Source organism: Ambystoma mexicanum, chromosome 4q (assembly GCF_040938575.1).
Source record: "Ambystoma mexicanum isolate Mex_15411 chromosome 4q, UKY_AmexF1_1, whole genome shotgun sequence".
Lineage (NCBI taxonomy): Eukaryota > Metazoa > Chordata > Amphibia > Caudata > Ambystomatidae > Ambystoma > Ambystoma mexicanum.
Genome location: NC_090928.1, coordinates 1,134,631,819 through 1,134,652,408, shown reverse-complemented (window position 1 = coordinate 1,134,652,408; position 20,590 = coordinate 1,134,631,819). Strand labels below are relative to the sequence as shown.

General features: G+C 44.2%; 1 protein-coding gene across 1 annotated transcript in view; it reads left to right on the top strand.

Annotated features, from left to right (window-relative positions):
• SPDYA (speedy/RINGO cell cycle regulator family member A) overlaps positions 1-20,590 on the top strand; it is a 1,164,271-nt gene that overhangs the window by 803,462 nt on the left and 340,219 nt on the right. Inside the window, exon 6 of the mRNA XM_069608721.1 lies at positions 19,256-19,427. Within this exon, the coding sequence (XP_069464822.1) occupies positions 19,256-19,427 (172 nt within the window). The remainder of the gene's footprint in view (positions 1-19,255; positions 19,428-20,590) is intronic.

Below are 20,590 nucleotides of genomic sequence, written 5' to 3'. Positions count from 1 at the left end.
TGTCTCTGAGCCTATGCAAATCGGAGGGGTTAAAGGACCTTTAACTCAAAAAGAACGTGAAAGAAGACGGCAGATGCAATTATGTCTTTATTGTGGGTCCTCTGGACACTTTCTACGAGATTGCCTGGCAAAACCGCCCAAGAAGGTGGTAGGAGCCACTGATAAAAACCATGAAGACTCTGTTTCGGGAAACGACCACGCCCGACAAGCGTAGGGGTCCGCTTGCCGAGCTTGAAAACTAACTCTCAGACCTCGCATTTCATTGTGCCAATGGTCCTCGTAGATCCGGAACAGCCTAAGCGGTTGCATGCAATAAAGGCATACATCGATAGTGGGGCTATAGGAAATTATGTGGATCGTGAATTGGTCTCTAGGATTAACCTCCCTCTGCGTCCTAAAACCAGCAAAGATGTCATCACCACAGTCGATGGAAGCGAAATTGCCTCTGGACCGGTAACACATTTCACTGCTGAGGTGACACTTATAGGTCCGGACGGCCATCGGGAGGCAGTTGTGTTTGATGTAATCAAGGCTCCACAGTTTCAGGTTATTCTCGGAATCCCTTGGTTAGAGACACATAATCCTCGAATTGATTGGCGAGCGAAGAGAATAACCTTCCCGTATTGTGCACAAACCTGCTACCCAGAAAATCTGAAGATTAGTCTAGCGTCTGTAACCTCTGTCTCCATGCAACTACCTCCGGAATACCAAGACTTTCAGGACGTCTTCCAAAAGGAACAGGCCAACACGTTACCTCCCCACAGATCATGCATTTGCCAAATCGATCTGGTGCCCGGTGCACAACCCCCTTGTAGCAGGATTTATGCCCTTACTGAACCTGAGAATCTGCATTTGAGACAATATTTAGATCAATACCTAGCCAATGGTTTCATTCGCCCGTCAAAGTCTCCGGCATCCTCGGCTTTGTTCTTTGTGCCCAAAAAAGAAGGCGACCTTAGAACTTGTATCGACTACCGCGCATTGAACCAGATAACTGTTAAAAACCGTTACCCTCTGCCTCTGATCCCTGACCAGGTGAAGGACGCTTGCGTATACACCAAGTTAGATCTCCGGGCGGCTTATCATCTGGTGCGAGTTAAAGAAGGCGACGAATGGAAAACGGCCTTCCGTACAAAATATGGATTATTCGAATACCAGGTGATGCCTTTCGGGTTGTGCAACGCGCCTGCTGCCTTCCAATTCTTCATGAATGATGTCCTTCGGGAACTCATCGATGTTTGTGTTGTCGTATATATCGATGACATTCTTGTGTACTCCTCTTCGGAATCTGATCACAGAAGGCATGTCAGGGCCGTCCTTGAGAAATTGCGCCAGCACAAACTGTTTGCAAAGCTGGAAAAGTGCGTTTTCCATGCCACCGAGGTTGAGTTTCTTGGATTCATCCTGACACCTAAAGGGGTCCGCATGGACTCACGAAAAGTGGATGCCATCCTCAAATGGCCATCACCTAGTTCGGTGAAAGGTGTCCAAAGCATGCTTGGTTTTGCTAATTTTTATCGCAGATTTATCCCGGAATTTTCACGTGTGGTACAACCCATCACTGCACTCTTGCGAAAAAATAAACGCTTCGAATGGACCGAGGAAGCCGAACAGGCCTTTCAGGAATTGAAAGCTAAATCACGTCCGCACCTATTTTGAAGCACCCGCTTCCCGATCTCCCATATATAGTCGAAACCGACGCGTCCAGCTTAGCTATGGGAGCTGTCCTGTCTCAGAGAGACCCTGAAACCAACCAACTGCACCCCGTAGCATTTTGGTCCAGAAAGTTCTCGCCGCCTGAGGTAAATTATGCAATCACCGACAAGGAATTATTAGCCATTAAGTCCACCTTTAAGGCTTGGCGGCATTATCTTCTTGGCGCCAGGCATACCATCACCGTGATCACTGATCACCGAAACTTACAATATTTAAAAACTGCCAAGGCTCAATCGTCACGTCAGCTCCCATGGGCTTTGTTCTTTGCTGAGTTCGATTTTGTAATCACTTACCGCCCCGGCTGTAAGAATGGCAAAGCGGACGCGCTATCTCGGATAGGAATGGGAGAAATAGAGACAAACTCAGAACCTGTGCCGATAATTCCCGAACAAAGAATTTTGGGGATAACCTCTTTACAAACCCTTGAAGACATTCAAGCACGGGTAAAACAACTCCTGGACTCTACAGCCTTGGGGATTGGATCCAAAGGGGGTCTTACTTTTCAGTCAACGATGGCCTACCTTACTTCCAAGGACGCTTATTTCTGCCGGAAAAGGAGTTGAAAGAACTGGTTATTTCCCGTCATCATGATACCCTGATGGAAGGACATCCTGGCATTGCCAAAACTGAGGAAAAATTAAACGACAATTCTGGTGGCCTTCCTGACGAAAGGATATTAAATCTTTCGTGATGTCCTGTGGAGTTTGCGCCCAAAACAAAGGCCAAAAGACAAAACCCGCCGGTCTTCTTCAGCCTTTAGACATTCCACCAGCACCTTGGCACACCTTGTCACTAGATTTTATCACGGACCTGCCCCCTTGTAATGGATACAATACTATTCTGGTTGTGGTGGATTTATTTTCCAAGATGGCCCATTTTATTCCGTTGAAAGGATTACCTTCAGCTTCTGTCCTAGCCAAGGAATTCCTCGAAAATATCATCCGTTTCCATGGATTCCCGTCCATACTAGTCTCCGACCGGGGAAGCCAGTTTATTTCTCATTTTTGGAGAAAGTGTTGTCAACTGGCACAAATCGACGTAAGACTCTCAACCAGCCACCACCCACAGACCGATGGTCAGACGGAGAGAACGAACCAGACCCTTGAACAATACCTACGATGTATGTTGCACCAATCGGAGGGTAATTGGAAGGATATTTTATGGGTGGTCGAATATGCATACAATAACTCGGTACACTCTGGAACTGGACAAAGCCCCTTTTATACCCTATATGGACATCACCCTCGTACTTCAGACCTGGACTCACCTCTGAGCCTTGAAATGCCCGCAGTGGACCATTTGCATTCCACGATAACTCAAGCCTTCAAGGATGCAACTGCACGTTTGCAACAAGGGAAAGGGAAATACAAAAAGAATGCGGATCTGCATCGGAGTGAGGCGCCTCCATACCAAATAGGGGATCAAGTATGGTTGGCTACCAAACACTTATTGCTCAAGGGACCCCGAACTTTTAATCCAAGGTATTTGGGCCCTTATTCGATCAAAGCTATAATTAACCCAGTGGCAGTCAAGTTCGATCTACCAGCTAACATGCGGATTCACCCCGTTTTTCATGTGTCACTTTTGAAACCAGTCCAACCAGGAACCAGATTAATAAAGCCACCAGAACCAATCCAGATAGATGGGGAGCCGGAATTCGAGGTGAAGAACATTTTGGATTCTAAGATCTCAAAATCAAAACTTTTCTATCTAATTGATTGGAAAGGGTACGGGCCTCAGGAAAGGTCTTGGGAACCCAGCGACCACGTACATGCACCTCGGCTGGTAAAAAGGTTCCATCGGAATTTCCCAAACAAACCGAAACCTCCAGAGGGAACGACCTTGGGAGGGGCCTTGGGGGGAGTGCTGTCATGATGCCTACCCCCGGAGCGCCAGGCCCAGCACCCCCGGGAGCAGGCATCATGCCCCCGGGTAAAAGCCCAGCGGCCCCTTATAGGGGCTCTTTGGACTCTGTCCTGGCGCCGTTGGCGCCAGGCTCATGTTGGACATCAGTCCTGGCGCCATAGGCGCCAGGCTCATACAGGAAGGTGTTTTGTGCACTTACCTGATGCAGACAATGCTGCAAGATTCAGGCCTCCCTGAGACCTGAAAGGGACTATTTTTTCATTGGGACTATTTTGCCACTCGGGCGTGGCCAGGGAAGGATACTTACCTGGAACTACTTTGGGGGCTATTTAAGCCATGCCCAGACAGTAGCTCACGCTTCGCGTTGTTCTGCATCCAAGCAGCTGAACGCACACCGTGTCTGCTCCTGCATCTGGTCTCCAGCCACGCCCGCCTCGATCCTGGAACACCTGTAAGGAAAGAAGAGAAGAGAAAGGTGAAAACCAAGAATTTTACCAAACTTCTTACCTGCATCCGGAACCTCCACGCCAGCGTTCCTGAGAAAAGACTTTCATTTAAAAGCACCGCGTTGCTCGCTGCAGCGCCGCGCTTCACTCACCTGTCCTCGGGAGTTCTTCTGGCTCCACCGCGACTGTCTGCTCCGGTCGCCACATCTCTGCGCCTAGGGGAGAGAAGAAGAGACAAAAGGTGAGCAGAAGGAACATATGAGGAAAGCCTAATTTTCCGCCATAACACTTACCGGTCTTCTGTTGGTGGATCGTTCCTCATTTCGGGTCGGCGCCGCTTCGTTGGCAGGTACCGCACCCCGGCCCCTATGGGGAAAGGACAAAAGACATTACTGGAGGAATATAAAGACATTAAGAGGGATCGCCCCCATCGCTAACTCACCTGAGTTTACCATCGGCAATTCAATCCCTCAATGCATCGCCTTCATTCTGCACCTGAAATAAAGGACAGATCATAGGTTAGGAAGGCAACAGAAAAGGAGGCTCAACACTTGAACTTTTGTAATCTTCATACTTACGGCGTTCCGCTCGGAAAAGTCAAGTGGATTTTGCCAGCGCCATTCTGAAAACCAGTGAAGTAACTGGACTAACACGCGCCACTGCACCAGAAGCAGGATGGAGAGTTCATCCTTTCAAACCATAAGGTGAGCTTCAACCGGGGATTTCGGAGGAAGTTAGAGAAGAACGAAGGGGGGAAGGGGGGAGCAAGCACACTATTCTGCAGACTGTTAATCCCCTTTTTCATCTGCAGAAGGATATTCCTACGGGCCAGACAAGCAAGATTTGAGGGTCCTGTTCAGTCGGTGTTCCGAGTTCTGCGCATCACGCTCGAAGAGGCCACAGCAACACAGACTAGACCAGCGCCTCCGTGGGAGTCAGGTGAGCGTTACACCCTGCTCCTCAGCGGGTCCTTGACCCTGGCAGCTTGGAGGATTTCGGGGCGAGGTGGAGAATTGCAGGCATGTCCCTCAAGGCGATCAGTCTCATCAAGGAGAGCTGGGCCCCCGCTACCCTTAGAAGATACTCCAACTCCTTGAGCGCCTGGAGGACCTGGTACCAGGACCAGGGTTTTCACCCAGTTTCAAGACTTATAGAAGAAATTGTCAATTTTCTGGCCTCCTTGGTGGAAAGAAGTCTTGCCTACAGGACAGTTAACGCCTACCACTCAGCGATTTCGGCGGGCCAGGACCATGTCCAAGGGGCCCCAGCTGGGGAGCATCACCTAGTATGCAGATTGATAAGGGTATTAGGCTTACAGTGCCGCCTCCGTCCCGTTATGACAAGCTTTGGGACGTCAATAGGGCACTCAATCTATTTCTGTCATGGCCACCTAACAAGGAGTTATCACGTACGGCTCTCTCCGGCAAGCTTACTGCGTTGCTGTGCTTGGTCTCTTGCAGGAGAGTTTCGGACGTCAGAGCCCTAGACCTAGCAGTCAGGACTTCTTCTCCTGACAGTATTGTGTTCCACATACGCAGAAGAACTAAATGCGATTCAAAAGTGATTTCTTACCCCGCTTTTAGGGAACAACCCAAGCTTTGCTTAGTCAAATGTTCGAAAACCTACGAAGAGGTAACATGTCCCCGCAGAACCTCGCCTAGTGGTCAGCTACTGATAGCTCTTCGCAAACGCCACAGAGCAGTTTTTTTCCCTACTTTAGCTCGCCGGGTGCGTTGGACCCTAGCACAGGCAGGGATAGACACTCTTCACTTTGGCGCCCACTCCGTGAGAGGGGCCATGGCCTCCAAAGCCTTCCAAGTCGGTGTCCGTTTAGAAGACATCATGAGGATGGCTGATTGGGCAGGTGAATCGATCTTTAAACAGTTCTACCTGAAACCAGTAGAGCAGCCTGCATCGGTTGTGGTAAGTAAGCTTTGAAGCAGCATAATGTGAGCCTCCGGTCTTGACATAGAATAAAGATTTTCTATAGTAGCTTACTAGAAAGTCTTAATTCTATTAAAGACACGGAGGCGAGCACTATCCCACCCGGCGAGAGAAAATAGCGGCGCGTAGTACGCTTGAGAGTAATTATGTGCATTGCTATGGATTATTGGTAATTTGGAATTCATGTATGTTTTCAGAATAACACACTGATTTTTCTCTCCCACCCCGCGAGGGGAACTAGGGTTGTCATACGCACGGAGTAATTCTAGTCTTTTATCTCTCTTTTGACAGCGCCTGCAGACAAGTCCATCTGATCTGCAACTTAACTCTATTCTCCTTATTAAAATGACTACAGTTGCAATTCTACTTATAATTTTGTGGACAGCCAAGTTTGCAGCCTCGAAAGAGGAAGTTACATCATGTCCAGGACTGTTTATGAGGATACCTACATGCCTATTGGAGGACTGATGTCACATGTTGGTGACCACTGGATGAACTTTAGGGGGGTCCCATGGTAAATGGAGTTCTTGTTTTTCCTCAGAGGCATTAATGGACTTTATATGATATTTTTTCTTGTTTGTTATATATTTTTTGGTGCACCTCTTTATGCATATTACTAATTGCGCTCAGGTGCACAAAAATATCTTGCTGCTGAGCTCTTTCTTATATGTTATAATAAAGAAAGAGAAGCATAATTCTTGCCTTCTTGTCTTTAATAGAATTAAGACTTTCTAATAAGCTATTATGGAAAATCTTTATTCTTTTCATCAGTATCAATCCCTGCACAACTTGGTATTTGATCATAGAAGGCGGGGGGCCCTATCAATGATTCTCTTGCAGTTTCCTAATAACCATTGCAAAATGCTTTTACTGGGATTAAGATGGAATCTTCTTTTAACGAAAGAGATCTTGTTGAGAAGAGGAAGAATTTCTTTGTCGGAAACCAATTGCAGATTTTGTCACTTGGGCCCGATTGCGACTGCACGACATGTGGTCTTGGAATGTGAAGCTTTAAATACAAGTAGGATGAAATATTTCCCTAATACATCCAACCCGGCCCATAATTGGAGCTCTCTGAATTGTGACTATATGTGGAATAGATGTCTTAACATTAACTCTATTAAAGAGGGTCTTGCTGCTGCTGGTTTTATCAAAACTATGAATCTCATGAATTGAATTTGATGAATTAATGAATTGATGTGCCTTTAATTAAATGTGATGACAACGTTTTTCAGTGTACTTTTATGAGTTTAACCTAATGCCTTTCTTTTTTATTTTTATTTTTGATTGTCTTCATTCTGTCTTCATTATGTTTTTATTCTTTTCAATGTATTACTGTATTCATGGATGTATTATATGAATTTGGATGTATTATATGAATTTTTCTAAAGGTATTTTGTAAACCATATGTAAATAAACAAAATTAAACAAAAATAAAACATAAGATTGCCTTGCAAATAACTGTTATGAATGAGAAGAATAAGAACTATTAGGTAAGGGTATACCTATCCTTTTGGCATATAATGCCTGGGAAGGTCATAAAGTATTCACTTAACTTGCAACACATACTGATGATGGTGGTGAAATGACATGACATGAAGATAATGGTGAAGGCCAGTGAGTGCAATCAGGTGAATATTGGTATTTAATAAGTAAAAGTCTGTTGACTTTAGTCAAGTTTTAACAACTGTTCTCTTGTAAGAACAGATATAAGATGACAAGGGTTTAAGGGTCGATTGAAAATCTAATATTGTAATGTAAGGAAATTCTCGAACTAACAAGTTTTTTAAATTTTGTTTCCCCTCCCTCTTCCCTGTTCCCCCCTTTGGTTTATCTTCACTGATGCATGTTTCCAATACAAATGGTTCAATTGTTTTTGAATTCGGATAACTGGTGAATTGTTCATCATGGTTTGAATATATGATAATCATGTCAAATTATAGATGATGCAATATAGTTACTGCTGTAATGTGGGTAATATAAATATACAACCCTGAGAAAAACCTGTGAAAGGTTTAAACATGTGTCGGATGTACTAAGCACTACGTGCTTAAATAAATAATCTATAGTTACAAAATCTGGAAGTTGAACTCTTGGGTTATTATGTTTAAGTGAAAAGTTGAGTGGTTTTGGTGTAAGTGGTAGGCTGGACAAATTGGAATTATAGACTGTTTTAGAGACATAGAGGTTGAGCCTTTAATCCAACATAAACCTTTGCTAACCAACCTCCACATTATAATAAAAGATTATAATCTGAAATGATCTTGCCCAAATTAAGTGTTGTAGAAGTTCTGACTGGGTGCAAACCAAACGTTTGGAATGTTTGGCATTAGGCTGGATACCTATGATATTGAAATATTGACACATGTTAAATTAATGTGGAAGGAGAGTGGTTGCCAGTTGTGGGAAAAAAGCGGTTTATATTAGTTGCAGTGACTAGCGAAGAACTGCCCTTAAAGCATCAGCCATATAATGGATATTGAGAAACAGGCTGATTTTGTAAATCATTGCTTCATAAGGTATACGTCGTAATGCATGCTGCAAGAGTTGAATGTGATTGGGGGAATTTACACAATGTTGAAAAGAATACCAGTGTTTTAGTTGGAAATAAAAGAAGATATGCTTAACACAGGTTGATGTTATTCTCTGCAAAAGGTAACATGATTAATGTGTTTGTTTTGGTCCAATAAATCCTAATAAACATGTATTTGATTAAAAAAAAAGTCTTGCAGCAGTCTTTCTTTTTTTTGGTCTGGGCTGTTCTTAGCATCATGGCTGTAGATGATCTGTGGGCCCTGGTTGGCTGTTGGTGGTTGACAAATATGTTGGCATGTTCTTGGCCCTTATTCAAATTCACTGTATTAGTATGGTGGACCATATTAGCTGTACTCCTTGTTCTACGCAGGGCAGCATAGTGCATTCAATGCTTTGTTTTTAAGACCAAATGTGAATATGGCTGTTCAGCTTTAAAACTGTTTTAATTGGTTCCTCTGGTATTTTGTCATACTGAGGCAGAAACCATTGCAGTAATCCAGTTTCCTTAGGGTAAGTGGTTGCATTTTTTCCAGTTAGTGATTCATATCTAGGTGTTGAATGTGGCACCTCTTGGGTAATGCATTTGTTGGCTTAGGTATACCATAGGAACTGGGTTCACACTAAGAGCTCACTGTTCCCTCAACAAGGGCCGCAAAGAACACTCCCCCAGTACACAGACGGAGAACTCAGCCAAGGGCAAGTTAGAACTGTTGTTTATTACACAAACAGCACAAACAGACACGAATCATGCAGGACATCGAGAATCGCCCAAAATCACAGCTCCTGAGCCTGTGCTGGGCAATTCTGTTCAGATACTACGTCACAACATGGGGGTCTTCCCCAAAAACATACAGGGGTACAGGATTGGGTAGTTGGGGTGGTAGTGCCTATACACGGCACTTATAGAAGTTACTCTATTGGCCCTCATATGTCAGATGGCTTGCCTGACCTGTCCCCACAAAACTATCTATTACATTGCTGCAGGGTTGCAGGATTACCATTGGCCATTGCCCTCTGCAATCCACCCGTGGATTTGTGTTCCCTGATTGGCTGTAGCTGATCTCTCCAGGCCTGGGATCCAGCTCTGTTCTCAACACCATGGCTACCCCTTTACCACACTCCGGGTCCGGGTTCTCGAAATAGGGACTTACTGGGTCATTCCAACCTTGGAGGACCAGGTAAATCCCCATTCCGAGAACCATTCCCCATTCCCATTCAAGCCCCCATAGGGCTCAATAGGAATGGAGATGCAGCTACTAACGGGACTGCTAATTGCGGCCCGTTATTAGCTCCCTGGTCCCTTAGCGGCTCCCGCTAAGTGCGCCTGGTAAAACTAGGCACCCATAGCGGGACCCACTAAGGGACCTCGGAATATGGAGGTAAGGGACTACCGGCACCCTTACTGGTGCCGGTAATCCCTTACCTCCTACCTTGTTATGAGGCCCTATGTGTTCCCAGTGTAGCCGTTAGTATTACCACTTTTGCCTTTGAGAATACCAACAGGGTTGCAACTTTGTTAAAGAATTCATGTTTCACTTTGTGTTCGCTTGGAAAGGCTCATCTTCCCACCACGGGTGAATGACCACAGGCATTTAGCACTTTGGCACTTAGCACTTTCATTGCCTGCAGTACTTTTTACAAAAGCAGTTCCATTATTCAATGAAATTGATGTTTCTCAGAAATGGATATGCATGTATTTCATTAAGTGATGTTTGGGAAAATTATAGATAAAAAAAAAATTCTTAATGCTTTTTTATACACATTTGCTGCATCAATGTTTAATCTAACAATTTTTAAGGTTGATATCACACAAATCAGTATGTATTTTTATAATGGTTTTGATAAAAATTAAAATATGAAGTTATTTTTGATTACCTGACTGAGCCTTCGCGGAATCAAGCTCTCCGGTCTGCAAATCAAGCTCTCTAGTTTTTGAGGATTTATGCTAGTATTTTGCAGATGGCTTCTTGTCTACGAGGCCCAGCAATGTTCTGCTCATCGCTGACCTTGTCTGTGAGCCCTGGCCTGCTGCTTCGTGCAATCTGATTCTGCTTTTCTTCACCTTTCGTCCGAGGTTCGTGGCCTCACGTAACCGCATTACAGTTATACTATGATTTCTATATGTCTATACTGTGCTACATTTTCTTATAGGTTAGTAGTATCGTGGTCCTTCCAGGTTCCTTATATGATCCTGTAGTTCCATATAGTTAGTTGCAATAAGCGTCTGCAAGCTCGCTCTGCATTTCTTCTTCTTGCCTTGCATTCTGCGTTTCTGCATTTGGCTAATGAAAAAATAATAAAGGCTTTTTCGACAGTATGCATATGTATCTGTCCTCTAGCTACAGAACGGTGTAAGCATGTTCTTTGTGTGTGCACGTGTGTGTCCGTGTAACTTTGTGCATCGGTGACAGTTTGCTTCATGACTAACTTTGCTATGTTGTGGTGTCACTAATAACGTCAGCACTATGGATTTCCGTTATTAGTCAATCTGACCATTGAGGCACTAGGCTCCATTATCAGTGTTGTAGCACCTGTATCCATAAAGACGTTGACTGGATAAGCCTTGAATGTATGTTCGCATATGTGGATGTCACTGGCCCTCCTGGGGGCTGTCCAAAGAGTGTGTTGCATTTTGCGTTCTTGACTCTTTGGGCTGTCATGTTCATGGGGGTAAGCAGGGGCATTCCAGGGACCCTCTCGTCACATTAATTTGGTGGGTGAAGCAGATATTTATGTCAAATAGGATACCTACATTTTTAGCTTTCAGTGATGGGTTATATAAATTACATAGCAAATAGGCCTAGGTGATGATGGTGTAGGAGATGGGGGTGGGTGGGCAATTGATTATTTCGATTGTGTTGGTGTTGAAACAGAGCAGGCAGGACAGTAATTCAGTGATGCCCATTACTACAATTTGAAGAGGTGGGGTTATTCATCGTTCTGTCCATCTCTGTGACCATGGTGGTAAGGTTAGCTTTTGAAAGCCTTTGAATTGTTTCCCGGCAGACTGTGTTGCTGTTGTATCAGTTGCCAGTTGATGTTGAAATAGCCTACAGGGATGCCTCAGGGACTGGCCTTATACCCTCAGGGCTACACATAATCTTATCAGTCCCTTTCATGATGTCACGGTCACTAATGGAAATTCTGCTGGCTGTCATTGCTGTTAGGTTTACGATGTTAGCGTCATCTCGGGTCAAGATCCGCACAGGAGTCACAGCCAGGAGTCTTGGGACAAATAATAATGGCGGTGAGTGGCAGTCTTGCAGTCTCCCCACATCTATCCAGTATTTCTTCCAGTTCTACTACCTTGGAGGTGTGTTTCCTGACTTTCCTGCCTCTACATAAACTCATTTACACCGCAGAGCAACGATGAGTGGCAGTCTTGCAGTCATGCCAGGCAAGACGGCAAAGGCTGCAAAATCTTTTCCCCCCCGGACGCCGCCACTCGACCCAGAAGATGCCACAGGACGTTGCCTAAGAAGTTCTTGTAAGACGTCTCCAACTAAAACCACAAACACTGTACACCCTGGACACTGTACAAGTATTACACAAGAACCCAAACAATCCCTCTCCACCAAAATTGCTGAAAAACTGGTAACCTCTCCTAGGAATGGGAATGGAGCCAATGCACATTCAGCATTTAAAGCATGCATCAAAAAACATTCCTTACTTCAAAAAGAAACAGCTGCCTTCCTGCGAGAAACCAACATTATCCTGGATGTCTCCTGTGACGAAGAGCGGGTCTGTCCCGTCGCTCCTGCCTCCCCGCTTGCTCGCCCGGTGCTTGTTGGAGCACCGCGGCCCCTCGGAGGGGGGCCTCGTCGAGTTCATCAGCCCTGCCAGCTGATGCCTTGCCGGTGCGAACCGCGGTGGCTTCCGCCGTGCCCGGAGCTCCGTGGTCCCCCAGAGGGGGGTCGGTGTTGAGTTCTCCGGCAGCGCCGAACCAGAGGAGTGGAGACTCCGTCTTGGCCCAGGTAGGCCTGTTAGCTGGTCAGCCCTCAGGGAGTGGTCGCGATCGAGGACGCAACCTCGCTGAAGAGCGACCTCCTGCAGGTGGGGCTTCTCCAGGCTCATGTGCGCCTGCAGCCGTGTGCTCAGCCCTGGGCTTGGGAAATGAAAGTAACAGTGACCCAGCCCCTCCAGTTACTGTATTAACGGTAAAAGCACAGATCCATGGCAAGCTATCGACAACGTCGTCCCTCGAAGAGCAGGGTCCTGATGAAACCAACGTTACCTCAAAGCCACATACAACGCCCCAGGAAAAGGGGTAAAAATCAACAGATAATTTAAAAAAAACAACTCGCACCACAAAAGATCAAATCGAGGAAAACCTTGAGAAAGGTAAAACAAATAATCAAGAAAAATCCTCAGTCAAACAAAAGACCACAGAAAAACAAGGCAACCCCCTCAAAACTGGCCGCATTGGCCCAAAACGTGTAAGAAAGGGTACAAAAAAAACGCAGCCCCCTTTAAAACTGTTATCGGATTTCTTTTGTAAACACTCAGAGCCATCCAAGAAAAATGTAAAGAACTAACAGACGCTGAAATACTCTAGGCGGCAGATGAAACTACACCTTCCTGCAAGCAACACAGGCTGGTTGTGGCCCAAAGAAAATCCTCCTTACCAACTTTAAAAGGAAACAATTATCTAGAGCAAAATATAGCCCGAGCCAACTGGCAATTTACAGAAAAACTCACTCCTATAAGCGCACAAACAAACCCGGCCGAGTCGTCTGCAGAGCTTGCTCCAGACCAAAACTCCCTTCCAAAGCCGTCTACAAAAAATTCAATGATAATTGAAGTAACTGACAAGCCCAAATCTCCAGAACACACCCAAGAAGAACCACAATCCTCTAACTTCAAAGAGCCCGAAGCTGATCAGCAAATACGGAACCAGCCTCAAGCGGCAACAGAGGTTGTGGAGTTCCAAACTCTGCCAAATAGCTCGAGTACACCAACGCGCGGATGTAACAATACAATTAGGCCAACTCATCTTCCGCCTCAACACTTGACATCTAACTGCGACCTAAAGCTTTCCACAGGGGAAAGTGAAAATCACAAAGACCAAGTTCCTGATCCTCCTTTCCCGGCCCTTGAAGATCCACATAGCTTTAAAACGCTTGTAGAAAATGAGCATGGAAACAAGTACCCTTGGAAATCCAAAAACAGTCTCCAGTTTGAGAAAACTTTAGACTCTTTCTACTCAAACTCAGATAATTATAATAGTCAAAGAAGATACTCCTTGGACCAACCAACTAGAACCCTGTATTCTGCTAGCATTCCAATTGTGCGCCCTCCTTCTCCAATCAGAGGTAGAGCACCCTCTCAAAGCTCCACAACTGCAAAAGAACCGCAATCAAAAAAACCTGACATGTGCACCTTGATGTTAGCATTAACAATAGCACTTACTCCATTTATGAAACTATATGAAACAATTGGTGACACTTTGAAAGACCACACATCTATCCGAGCTACAATGTCAACTAAGCTGACTTTCCTCGAAGGTTACATAGTGGTCTTAGAAGCAAAGAAAATTTCCGCTGACAACACATTGATCCAAGACTCACCTCCAACTTCTTCCTTGCAAGAAACAGCATTGAATATGAGATCCACGGGTTCTGTCATGCCTCCCACAAAATCAGAAGGAACACAAACTTCACCATTTATCGACTTAACAGTCCTAACGTCTTCTTCGACACAAACGAGCAGGACTCTCAAAGAAACTATAGAAGTCAATCCCAACTGTAAAGCAAACCTTCCTCTTGAACCTATTTTCCAACAACAAGTGCCAGATAAGAACAAAGAGACAGCCCCTCAAAAACGCCCATCATCCCTGCTGAAATTGAAGACCAAAGTAAAAGACGTTCGAGAGTCACTCAACGAAGGAATTGAGACAATCAATCAATCCCCAAGAGGTGTCGAAGCCTTCTTAAACAACGAGGACATGATGAACATCACCCAACATATTACGGTCTCACCAACAAGTCCACACTGGGAGCCCCAAGGCAACCCCGATTCTGCCGCAACGCCTCCCCACTCATATTTAAAATCCAACGAAGAACCAGAGAATCCTGAATCTCCATTCTTGACCCTGGAAAATCGAAGACACCAAGTTATCAAGAAGCATAAAGTCCTACAAAAGCCCCCACCTGCGCAGCTTACACCAACCTCTCAGCCTAGATCAAACCTTCAAAAACATGAGAGTAATAAGCGAGACAACTACACTCATCGGTGGAGGACACGACACAAAGACAAATTATGCAGAAGCTCTAGGGACCATAGAGTAAATGCCCAACGAGAAAAAACTCCAACCAGAGACCATATAAAGTCAGCTCCAAAGATCTCATACAAATCCAAAACGGATAAATACCAGATGAAACCCCAAACCCGTTGGATACTAAAATTAGAGCAGATCCCTGGGATGAAGTAACGATAAACACAAGAGCAGTCATTGACCTATTCAGTTTTATCCCGAAACTACGCTCGATAACATCTGCTGACCTTCAGATAGTTGATCCAAGTCACTACCATTCTAAGGCGATCTCACATCTATACATAGCATCATCGTCCATCAATAACCGCCTAAGATCAGCATTAGAAGACCTGCTAATAATGGGCTACGACTTAACTGAATCCTCGAGGAAAATAAAACCAAGTAAAAACCGGGAATGTAAAGAGACCCACGAGTCAAAAAAAGAAAGTGAGCGGCCTAGATCACCACACCAAAAACACTGCAGTGCACCGACGAAAACTAGCACTTCTCCAGGGTCCGGAGCAAGCCTGAAAAAGGCCCACCAGAAAGCTGAACCTTTAACACCTTCAAAACGAACTGTAAACTCCGTAAAAATGGCCCACAAAAATCCAAGCCATCATGACCCCTCAGGAACCCTAGGCTCTCAACCTAGGTACACACATCCAAAAGTTGTCCAGAAGATTCAAAGAAAAATCCAAAACGAGCATTGTTCTGCCGCGGTTACACCTCCCTCAAGCTCCTCATTCCAATCCATGTGGTCGTGGCTGCCGAAAGCCTTAAAGATAAATCGACAAAAATAGCCATTCAAGAACAAGACCCACTACAACTCGAGCGACCCTTGGATATCAAACGATGAAGATCAAATAAAAATGTGCTCATGGAATACACGAGGCTTTCTTCACCTAACAACTCCTGGCTCTATAAACCTAAGCGAGTATGACATTATCTGCCTTCAAGAGACATGGCTACTCAAACCCCCTTCCCTTGACGGCTACGAGACACATACTGTCCTGGCCAAAAAAGGATCTACAGGACGTCCAACAGCGGGCCTAATTATTGCAATCCGAAGTGGACGAGGTTTAATTGAAATCCGAAAACTGAAAGAGAACCACTTCATGCTGATGGTGATGTTAAACTGGCTAACATGAGTTGCAAAAACAAATAAAATACAAACAAGGAAGATAGTTGTTATTACAATTTATTGGAACCCTGCCACCATAGACTGTGCTAAATTCATCAGCACGATTGAACTGGAAATCGATTGGGCCCAAGCAAACCACCAACTTGACCATAAAGTCATATGCGGGGATATTAACATCAACTGTCAACCCCCGAGTGACAACACTGCGATCAAATCAAAAAAACAACCAACGGACCAGAGGTCAGCCAAATGGCAAAACCTGATGAAATCCAGATCATTCATCAACCTCGAGCAAGTTTTCTTCGACCCAAACAGATTACCAACTTGGGAAAGAGCCAACTTTAAATCAACAATTGATCACATCTTCGTGTCACGATCCTTGTTACCACAAATTACCTCATACACAGTTGTAAGAACATCCAAAAGTGACCACAACCTCTTAGAAACAACTTGGGCCTTGAGCCCTCCGATCAACCAACTAATGAACGCAAACATTGAGGTAACAGCGCAAGGAACCAGACTCAGGATGACAGAAACGGCAATAACCTCTATAACATCGTCCTATAAAGACCTTAACAACCAAGTACATCAGATGGAGGTGGACCATACCCCATTGCTGACCACTTTCAGAGTCCCACGGGGGGAAAAAAAGCAATCAAAGACTGAACAAAAACATTCTTACGATAAACTGATTGCTGACAAAAAGAGAGCTTTCCCTCTCTGGGGAAATAATTACGGCCAGAGGAGTTAAACAGGGCTGTCCATTGGCCCCGGCTTTGTTTTGGACATATCTGGGCGATTTCCAGGAATCTGAAAAATCAGTACGAGCTTTTCCACCAAAACTCAGAGGAGACCAGATCAGTCGCCTGCTTTTCGCTGACGACCTAATTCTTTTAGATAATACTCCAATAGGCTTACAACGCCAATTTACCAACTTGCAGCAGTATATGGCAGAAAATAACCTGGAAATTAATGAAGCAAAGACAAAAACGATGGTCATTGAAAAAACAGCGAAAAAGAAGGAAAAGATCACCCTCCACTTGGGTACGACCACAATCGAGAGTCATCAGCTTCAAGTACCTTGGTATTATTTTGGACAGCTCACCTAAAGAAAAAGCGATGCAAGAGGCGCTTCGCGCTAAAACCACAAAATTGGCAACCCAAGGGAAAGCCATCGACATCAAATTTGCCCGATTCTCAATCATACCAGTCAGAGATTTCTACAAAAAGAAGGTCATACCATCCTTGGCCTACAGCGCGGACGCCATGCCGAACCTTCCTGCAGATTTGTGGCCAAAACTAGAAGCAATTTTCTGGAGATCAATTCTTGGTCTCCCAAAATCAACACCCATCACATTGATTAGACGCGAACTGAGCCTCTCATCCTTGGCAACAATAATAGACTGCAATAGCGTCCTACTATACAGGAAATGTATTAAGAAAGAATCGCCTCACGCCTACCGCCTGATAAATGAAGAAATCCGGCTTGGTACTTGCCAAATGTTGACAAGATGGTAAACCAAGAATTTGTCCGTCCTAAATTCAGTCGAAAGTAACACGGACAAGGTCATAACCAAACCAGTAAAAGTCATCAAAAAGATCAAAGAGCTTGACTGGATTAAGACAATTGAAATTGCAAATAACTACAAAGTTTCCAGTCACCTTCCCCCGTTTATCAAGAAGTTGGACTCTCTACAATCTTACCTGAAGCTTTTTCCAAGTAGGTCGGCGCGTAACTACCTCTTAAAAATCCGACTGAATTTATTGGAAACGAATGAAGTCTTGGCTACAAGACAACTATCTTTAACCAGCTGTTGCCGAATCTGCAAATCCACAACTGTAAAGGAAACAATCCGCCACCTCCTCCTGAACTGCCCAGCGACGCGAGAAATTTGTTCTTTATACTTGAAAGACAGTTTATCTAACTTCACACTTCAAGATGAGGAAAACAGTTGGAATAAATTGATCGGAGGCGACAAACATAAATGGCTCCTAGCGCCAGTCAACATCTTTCAATACATCTTCAAAGTAATGCTTCCAGCTCAGAGCCTAAACATCACTCCAACTAAACCAACAAACTAATTTTCCTCATAACTTTCTCATCTTTCTTCTTTTTGACTATGGTCGGACTTTTCTTCGGTGTTAGTAAACTGTTTTTCTTTCTTTTAGTTTGTTCTACGGTTCTTCAGTTTTTTTTCTTTTTCGATCTACTTGCCACAAAGACTAACTTCTCTTTGTAAAGAAATCTGTAGAGATTAAAAAAAAAAATAAAAAAAAAAAAAAATAATAATAATCTAGAGAGCTCTTGACTCTGGATAGGTCATCTGGTCAAGGAAAGTAATCATGTAGGTCATCTGGTCAAGGAAAGTAATCAATATGACAGGCTTCTCTCTCTGGTCTCTGCAAGGCACTGTGGGCACACACTGGTAGGGATTTCCTTTGGAAAGTAGACTTGAAAGGATGCAGTACAGCAGCACTTCCTTGTGATTCATTTTGGCCGACCTCTTCTCCTGTTCTGGGACTTGTTCACAGGTTCCATTATTTATTGATAGACCATGTATAGTGAAAACCCTTGGTTAATTAGGTATCTTGGGCGCAGAGTGGCATCTCTGCTTCCATTCACAGGGTTGCATTCATTTAGCCTACTGGGATCCACCCAATCCCTTGTGGCTGCCACATTAAAATGTTCCTAGGCAACCTCCTTCACTCTTATGGGATTCCAGCATGGAAAACAGACACCGTTCAAGTATGTGGCCATATCTGTTCCTACCTCTGCTGCGCTCACTCTTTCGAGGCAAAGAGAATCCAAGACCCTATATGCCAACATCGGTTCCCTACTCCCTCTTGCAGGCACATTGTTAGAGTGCACGGCTCAGCACTGGATTCTACACAGAGGTTCACAGGGGTTTCCTAAAGGAATACCAGTGGTTACAGCAGGCTTTACCCCAGTAGTATTACACGTTATCATGTTCCACCAATTGGGGGGCCAACAGAACACAATGTGTAAGGGTATTCGCACAGGGAATAGGATACTTTTAGGGGGACTCTAAACCTTGAGCGATCAAGACTCATACAGGATTTGCATTGCTCAGGACATAAATGAGAACTTTTCAGGGAAAAGTTGGATTAACCAGTCATAACAAAATGCAAAGATTGCGGAGGTTCCTGTAAGAGGTGAAGTTTAGAACTTTCACTCAAAGGGACACCGTATAAAGAACAAATCTAGAAAATCTATCAATGCAAATAAAGTTAAATGTCTTTTTGTACTGTACGACTAAGCACACAATGAAGCATCACCTGATCCTGGAAGATAATTTATATGGTTATGGATCCATGTTCTACTTTATCTTACAGGTACCTAGCAAACACAGTTGAAGAGGATGAAGAGGAGTCCAAGTATGAAATATTTCCATGGGCTCTAGGGAAAAACTGGAGGAAACTTTTTCCAACTTTTCTTAAACTAAAGGATCAACTTTGGGCAAGAATTGACTACAGGGCTGCTGTCAGCAGGCGTTGTTGTGAGGAGGTACTATAGGTTTGCCAGAATAGCTTTTGTTGATTTAAATTACTTAAATGTTTAGTTTTGAAATTCTAGGTCCTTGATGTCAGATATACATTTTGTGAACATGCACTTCTCTCGGGAGTCTGAGCACGCCCAGAGGCATTATTGTCAGCCAGAGACATATTGGAAACGGCTTTATTAGCAGAACGTGTGAATTGTGTTGATGGCTGTAAACATAGTGTGGGAATAGGGAACAGCAAATAGGACAGAAAAATATGTTGTCACATTACGAGTAAGGCAGTGAGGGGAAACATTTTTATAAAGGATTTACTGCCACTTTTACCGTACTGCCATATTATGCCCTTCAGTGTTGGAGGAAAATCCTCCAGCACTTACCTGGAGGTTTTTCATCCAGAAAAACTGAGGATTCACCAAAGGTTGGTTTCACTGTGGTAAGCTCTCCAAACCCCAATGGAGACCTATGAGAATCCAAACTGGGAACTAACACCACTTCCCTGCTACTCTTAATCTGGCAGATTTGACAGAGAACACTCACAATGAGGCACATGCTTCTTTCCACAGCTCCACCAAATGCTGCTATGGCAGGCTGGATAAATTTACGGTTAGGGGATGGATGCCTTGATGAATAAGCAACATCCTCTCTATGAATGAACTCTATTCCTTACAAAGGTTAAGCTCTGTACAATAGTTATTAGTTTGAAACACCCAGTGGAACAATCATGAAATCTCACTGATATGCCACATCATATTATTTCATGCAAGCCCTAATAGCTTGGCTAATTCGTTGTGTAGGAGGCCTTAATTGTCCAACCGAAAATGTAAATAAAAAGATAAAATGTTTAGCACGCCAGGAGATTTTCAAGTTTTTGTAAAGTGGCACAGGAGATAGAAAAGAAATTACAATTTCTGTCTCACTCAGCCCCTTATCTTGCCACGAACGCATGCATTTACTCAAGCATCTGATTGTCATGCTTGTATAAATGCATTGTATTCCTATGGGGGGCACCAGCTTTTATAAAAGTGCTGTGGCATTCCATAGGACTCTAAATGAAATGCCCTCTGCCAGGCACACATCGAGGGTAGCATTTACGAACACATTGAATGAGGTTTGTTAAAGTGAAATGTAAGCCAGCTAGGGGGCAGCTGGCACTATGAAAAATACTGAC